This window comes from Trifolium pratense, linkage group LG2 (assembly GCF_020283565.1).
Source record: "Trifolium pratense cultivar HEN17-A07 linkage group LG2, ARS_RC_1.1, whole genome shotgun sequence".
Taxonomy (NCBI): Eukaryota; Viridiplantae; Streptophyta; class Magnoliopsida; order Fabales; family Fabaceae; genus Trifolium; species Trifolium pratense.
In genome coordinates this window covers 24,838,116-24,845,148 of record NC_060060.1, presented here as the reverse complement: position 1 = coordinate 24,845,148, position 7,033 = coordinate 24,838,116, and the positions used below count along the sequence as shown (strand labels likewise).

Below are 7,033 nucleotides of genomic sequence, written 5' to 3'. Positions count from 1 at the left end.
ATATTTTGTGACATATTTAAAAGTTAGTAAATAATTTTAATATTTTATTATTTTTTCTGAGGTGGTTACTTCCATTATACTTGATTTACGGACTTCAACCCAATATTCAATTAAATTTTTGGTGATTTTTACAAGACCTATGTTTTTACTAATATATTAATAAGCTAGCCTATTGTTTCATAATTTTTACATTATCTATATTTATATTCATATATATTAATTAATACGGAGACCTAAAGTTTTTTTGTGATGGTTTTACCATTGTTCTTTTTCTATTTTTTTTTACCAAATATTATATTCTTTCTTTTTTTTTTTATCTTTTAATTTACTTTCTAATAAATTATTATTTCATGTTATCAAATGAGGACGGCAACGCCGCGACTCCCGTGAGGACGCAAGGGTGTCCTGCTACTTAAAAAGTAAATTTTATATTATTATTTTTTTCTTTTATATTTTAAAAAATAAATAACACAAATTTAAGACCCTTTTATTATATTTATTTGTTTAACTAGTAAAGACACTTTTTTTTTACAGAACTAGTAAAGACACTTGTTATCCTTTACTACTCATATTTAATTATACGTAAAAAATTATTTTTATATGGTCACGTCACGTGACAAAATATAATTATCTTAGTTACATTCATAAAGTTTGAATTTTTTATTTTATTCTTTTAATTATTTCATAAATAATAAAAAATTATGTGAGTGTGTTTATATGGTCACACAACCATGTAAGTCTTTCTCAAAAGAAAAAAAAAACTTTTAAGATATGTTGAATAAGTGATATATGTTGTTTATAATATAGGCTAATGGTCCATTTAAATTGATATATTTTTAAGCTTATACAAAATAACTTATACAAAGAAATAAGTTTTTATGTATTATTTAAATGTTTGTCAAGGTATTCTATAAAATAATTAATAGCTTATGAAGATACAATTTTTACTAGCGAAAACTTATAAATTTACATATCCTTAAAAAAAATATTATAAATTTACATAAGAACTTTTTTATTTGCATAAATTATTTTCATAAGATGAAAAATAAGCTAATTTAAACGGACCCTAAATGTATATTTTTTGTTGGCATAAATCGAGTATTTTAGCAACGGCAAAAACTAATCTTTCGATCCTTGTGAGACCTAAATGGATGACAAACTCTCGCTAAAGTTAGGGATCGAACCCAAGAGCTAGAAGACACTCACCCCATTTCATCTAAATGCTCTTGGGTGGCCCTAAATATATTTGTAATTCAATGAATTGAAGAATTGATTTTTGTTTATAATTTTTTTTTTCAACACCTGTATCCAGCTCACTAGACCACTTAATCTAGTTCAAAAATCTATTCTGATATCAAGTGATTCCAGCATCCTTCTGATTACCATTATAGTAATCAAATCGTGATCATATCGCGTCAATTAGTTTTTTTTTAAGGTGGGAGAGAGTACCAAATAAGCATTTATAAGAGTGACTAGTATAGTGACTACTGAGGAAGAAGAGGACGGACAGGTGACAATGTGTTTGGCTGAGTCTTGCATGACTGACACACACATGACGTTCTGGCTCTGCTATGCTAACCGTCCATAAATTCTTTCCTCTAAGGCTCTAACCTCCTCTCCTCCTTCATTCTTAACAACAAAAAATGGTTTCACTTTTTTCTCAACCCTTAGGTTCTTCTTCTCCCTTTAGTAGAAGAAGATGCACCTTCAAACTCAAACCTTTCACTGTTTTTGCTTCTCAATCCTTCCCTTCCTTTCTTCCCAAACAAATTCACACTGTCAAAGACCCTTTTGCTAGAAAATTCGCAATGCGGATTCAGAGACTACCCGTACCTGTAATATACTGTTATACCCTTTTCTCTCTCTCTCTCTCTCTCTCTTTATTTTTTTATTATTAAAAAATAAAATAATTGAGTTTTACTCAGAAGATTCTACTATTACAAATTAACTGTGTAAAGTGAAATGTGTACGGTATAATAATAATTGAAATTAAGAGTCAGTACTTGTACTTTGTTTGTTAAGTTCAGTGTCTGGTTACTGAGATTTTCGTACATTTATGTTCTAATCATTGTTTGATTTGAAGACCTAGAAATTTGTTGAATCTGTAATTGAGTATTTTTTATTTTTTTTAAATAATTGGGTATTGTGTTAATTTGTTTGGTTGTACTAGTATTGTGTTAAAATATAATGTAAAAATGTTTTTGTGGTCATAGAATGTGTCTAATCCAAGTTGTTGTAATGTCAAATCGGAGAGACATTCTGGTGTTAAAAAGATGTTTGTTTGTTTGTTTGTTGGTTAAATTTTTTGAAATACTACCGGATCTTAGAATAAAACATGAAGAATGTGTCATATGTGTGTCAAATTTATGTTGGATGTTAGACACGTCTTCTATCTGAAGTGTCAGTGCTACATGGATCGTAAGATATCCTTAGTTTAACTGTGATACCATGGTTGGTGGTATTATTATTATTATACACAATTAACAAAATTACTTTTTCTTTGGAGGATTGGTCTTCATTTCAATTCACTTGCCAAGATCTCTAAACTGAGTCTTTGTGTATCACCATTTGATAATTTCTGTTAATTTGTGCAAATAGTCATTACTTCATAATAACCATGTGGATGTGTAATTTACTCTTTCTGCCTAACATTTATGAACTCATTTTCAATTTATATTGAACGAAACTTTGCTTTCTTGTTCGCTGGGAAAAATTGTTTGATTTATGCTTGTGGTAAGAATAGCCTTCTTCACAACTAATTTTTGCAGTTAATAAATGTCTGATTTGTTTCATTTGACACAATTAGGTTAGCTTTGCTGAAAATGCTATCATGAGCAGTTGTGTGAAGCCATTAGTAAAGAGTAACGAACCTCCGATTGTTCTTCTACATGGTTTCGATAGGTGGTTAAATTTTGCTAGACAAAATTAGTTTACACATTTTATGCTCAAGTTGATTCTGAATTTCATTCCGTCTTATTATTCAGTTCATGTTTAGAATGGAGATATGGATATCCATTGCTTGAAGAAGCTGGTTTTGAGACCTGGGCGGTTGACATTCTTGGTTGGGGTTTCTCTGATTTAGGTTGGTTTTATTACTTTGTCTATTGCATCTTATTTATTTACCCCTTTCTTTGTGAGGTTTTTTATGCTTTCAATTCTTAATTTTTTTTTATCAATCAGAAAACCTTCCTCCTTGTGACGTGGTATCAAAGCGCAATCACTTCTATCAGGTTTTTATGTATTCTTTAATTCAATTGTATATCTCTTGTATACCTGAGTGTTTATATATCAAGCCTTGTATCAGTGTTGTCAATCGCGAATCGCAGAAAATAGTGGTTTGTTTGAATTCTGCTACAAAACATTGCTATAGCACCACTACAACTGCTGTTTGACTACATTTTATACTAAATAGTGTATCGCAAAACAATAATGATTTGTTTAAAACCCTCTTCACTGTAATGCTGCTATTTATCAACACTGCTTTGTATAAAAATATTGGGATTGTGGTAATAAATCAGTTAAATTATAGGCTTTGACTTGTTGATAAACTATCATATGAAGAATTAACCGTCTTCACGGATCATCAATTTCTTTCAACATCTCTTGAATTCCTCACATTGTTGCAAACACTGTGTTGAGGGTGACTTGTATTTATATATAACAGTTTTGGAAGTCCTACATCAGAAGGCCAATGATATTGATTGGACCAAGCCTCGGCTCTGCTGTTGCCATTGACTTTGCCGTCAATTATCCAGAAGCTGTATGTATCTTCCAATGATTTTTATTCTTAATATCCACCATGATACAGTTTGTGAAAAGATTCTTCATTAAAAAATAAGTTCATCAAATTCCTATGGTGATTTATTTGTAGTTCATCTTTTCAGGTGGAAAAACTTATTTTGATTGATGCTAGTGTATATGCAGAGGGAACTGGAAACTTAGCAACCTTACCTAGATCGGTAGCCTATGCCGGGGTAAATATATCTCCACTTACTAAAACCTTAACCCCGTATCGGTGATCATCATTATATTTATTGGACACTGTTTTGAATCAGGTATATTTATTGAAGAGCCTTCCGTTACGCTTATATGCCAACTATTTGACCTTCACTAACATGTCCTTAGGCACCATCCTTGATGGGACTAATGTGAGTTGCTATATCCCTTTGATAACTATGGCACCATATGGTCAAGAACTTTGTGCTTGGTTGGTAATAGGATAGCCGAGAGTTTTAACAACGTAGTATGTGATCTAACATTTTTCATATGTCATCTTTATAGGTGGGCCGCTTGCATTGCTTATTGCCTTGGTGGGATGATGCTACTGTCGATTTTATGACTAGTGGCGGTTACAAAATCGCTCCCCTCATAAGAAAGGTATGTGCAATATTTGATGTTATTTTTTATGGAGTTTGGGGTTCTTCCCCTTTGAAACAGATGAATAGTTTGGGGTATGAAAAATTGTCGACTGCTTTTGAAACAGTAGTCACTTGCTTGAAATATGTATCCCAAAGCATCATATGTGTTAAATGTACTGTCTTTAGTTAGTACTGTGATTGTGTTATCAATGCAACTGATCCTACTTAGTACGACAAAGCTTAGTCGTTGTTGTTATGAATTTTACAATCATATCCTTGGTCATTAGTATTTGCATTTGAAACTTGGATGTGAGTGCTATATACACTAGTTGCATGTTTGTTTGAAAATCTGAGATTCAATCCAACGCATAATTGAAATTCAATCCAATTTTACCCAAAGCAACCGAGGGGATCCTTTCAGCGAGATCGATTCTAGAGGCTTCTGAGTCTAATACAAACAGGCCATGGGTTGTATACATTGAATGTTGTCATCGTTACTTTGATCGTCCTCAATGACACATGCTGAAGTTGCGGTAGCTTTTCTACCTGTATATTGTTTCTTGATTCAAGTTATACATTACAGCCCCAATTTTGTTAGGAAAACAATTAAAAGTATGTCTTAATCAATTGAGGATGAAATTTGGGATCGACAACGATATCAGTTTGCATAGAAAAATAAACAAATGCTACAAGTTAGTTAATTTCCATTTCTATAAGCTGTTTTGAATTTGTTAACAGGTAAAGCAGAAAACACTGATAATATGGGGTGCAAATGACCGCATTGTCAGCAATAAGCTTGCAGTGGTTAGTTATCACGTAGCACTACTTTTATAGCATGTGATTAACAATAATTCGATAACACCGTACTTATTTTTTTCTTGGAAAGTAATGGTCTTGACTCTCAATGATTAATTATATAAGTTTTCCCTTTATTGACACTAATCCTGCAACAGAAATTGACTTTTAAACTGTTATTCTTTGCAGCAACTACACTGTGAATTACCTAATGCAATTCTACGCCAAATACCCGACTGTGGGCATATTCCTCATTTGGAAAGACCTGATTCAACTGTTAAATTCATTGTTGAATTTATTAAGACAGAGAAAAAGAAATTAAGTCGATGTGTTTCACAAGTAAGCCAAGTTATCAGTTAAGTTTTAGTCAACCTGCAGGTGATAGAGCTAAATCCAGTTTCTTTAGAGGAAGATGTAAACAATGTAGCTGCAGTAGCATAATGAGTTATAAAGAAAGATAGAAACAATGTGTGCTGTAGTAGCTTAATATTGTTAAGCCTTTCTCATGTTATATATTCGTTTACATAATAATTGATTGTTGATGTTTTAGTTGGCTGAAAAATAACAAATATTACTAGCTCTTTTCAATGTTGATCTCTATTTTCGGTGAATAAATATAGAAGAGTGTTATTTAAACATCACAAATTCGAGACATACTACTCGGACAATATTCTTTAGGGTCATCTTGCTAAGCATCCTCGCACACCATCACAGCATCACTATAGTTAGATAAGACTTGATTGATATCAGACATTTTTCTATGTGATTTGATGTATGGTGAACTTCAAAACGCGACGCTTTTGTCAATTAAATGAATTAATCCAGGAGTATGAACAAATATCTCCTCTAAAACAACCTCATAGATGGTGTGGTTCCAACATTACAACCGATTAATAGTGTCACAATCTATGAACTAAGGACACTGTTCAGATTAGTCGTGTCCCGGTGTCTGACACGCGTCAGTGTTGGACACAATCACCGACACTTATGATTACACTAAATTATGTCACTTTCTCACATTATTATCGGTGTCATGTGTTAGTGTCTGTGTCGTGGCCAGTGTGTCCTGCTTCTTAGGTCAAAATATGAGTTAGGTTTATGTCCTTTTAGAGTAAACTCAGTATGGAAACATATGAAGGTGCTTGGTAGTTACGGGTTAATGCTTGGTTAATACGAGAAATATCCAACTAATATCTGGTACTCCCCCCAATCTATGCATGTGTCCCCCCCATGTGACCTGTCGCCCATATCATATATTATCATTGTACTACTCCATAGTCCATCTCCATCCTTCCCCCCATGTAAACAGTACACTTAAATGTCAAAATGAAACCATCGGTACTAGACTTCACAAATAACAAGGACGGCCCTGTTATTTGACTAGCTAACAGGGAAGGCACTAGTTTACAAAGAATGTGAGACATGTGTCATGACTAGCTAAAAGGGACGGCCCTGCCCTCTGCAAGGACGTCATGACTCATGAGGTTAATGTCACAGTAGAGAATCCGTTCTCCTCTAAATTGCTTTGGAGGCCTGATAATGATAACTAAATTAGAAAAACATATATATAATTAATAATCATATATTAATGTGTCAAAAAAATTAATATATTAATGACAAAAAAGACTACTTATAAGGATTGCAATTTGCAATAATAATTCAAAAACATTTTGATGAGATGGCGCAAATCTCTTTTAACTTATCTAAGGTCTCGAGTTTGATTTATGAGTTCAAATAAATGGTTGGGTTAATTGTTTTTTACACAAAATGGCATGGTAATCTTTCAGCCGCAGAGGCATTACAACCCTAATTCTTCTTTTTATTTTGGTTCATCCCATTAGAGAGGGGTGATTTAGGATTAATTTTGATCGGGAATCATC

General features: G+C 32.6%; 1 protein-coding gene across 3 annotated transcripts; it reads left to right on the top strand.

Annotated features, from left to right (window-relative positions):
- The first annotated feature begins 1,479 nt into the window (after positions 1-1,479).
- LOC123909905 (uncharacterized hydrolase YugF-like) lies at positions 1,480-5,741 on the top strand. Of its 3 annotated transcripts, none has more exons than XM_045960833.1 (10): positions 1,480-1,835; positions 2,807-2,901; positions 2,985-3,082; positions 3,181-3,230; positions 3,665-3,760; positions 3,885-3,974; positions 4,056-4,148; positions 4,282-4,377; positions 5,097-5,162; positions 5,343-5,741. In XM_045960833.1, exons 1-10 carry the CDS (start codon positions 1,644-1,646, stop codon positions 5,511-5,513), a joined length of 1,047 nt encoding a protein of 348 aa, XP_045816789.1. In that variant the 5' UTR covers positions 1,480-1,643; the 3' UTR covers positions 5,514-5,741. The 3 variants fall into 3 exon arrangements, with proteins under 3 accessions (XP_045816789.1, XP_045816791.1, XP_045816790.1); XM_045960835.1 differs by lacking the exon at positions 1,480-1,835 and adding an exon at positions 2,260-2,451; XM_045960834.1 differs by lacking the exon at positions 1,480-1,835 and adding an exon at positions 2,467-2,733.
- Positions 5,742-7,033: the final 1,292 nt, after the last annotated feature.

What these genes read in the sequence shown, in the direction of transcription:
- LOC123909905 (XM_045960833.1), top strand. Translation starts at nt 1,644, where the DNA reads ATGGTTTCACTTTTTTCTCAACCCTTAGGTTCTTCTTCTCCCTTTAGT. An exon ending in CTTCTACATGGTTTCGATAG is followed by an intron (nt 2,902 to 2,984) that starts GTGGTTAAATTT and finishes CTTATTATTCAG; the next exon opens with TTCATGTTTAGAATGGAGAT. An exon ending in CCATCCTTGATGGGACTAAT is followed by an intron (nt 4,149 to 4,281) that starts GTGAGTTGCTAT and finishes TCATCTTTATAG; the next exon opens with GTGGGCCGCTTGCATTGCTT.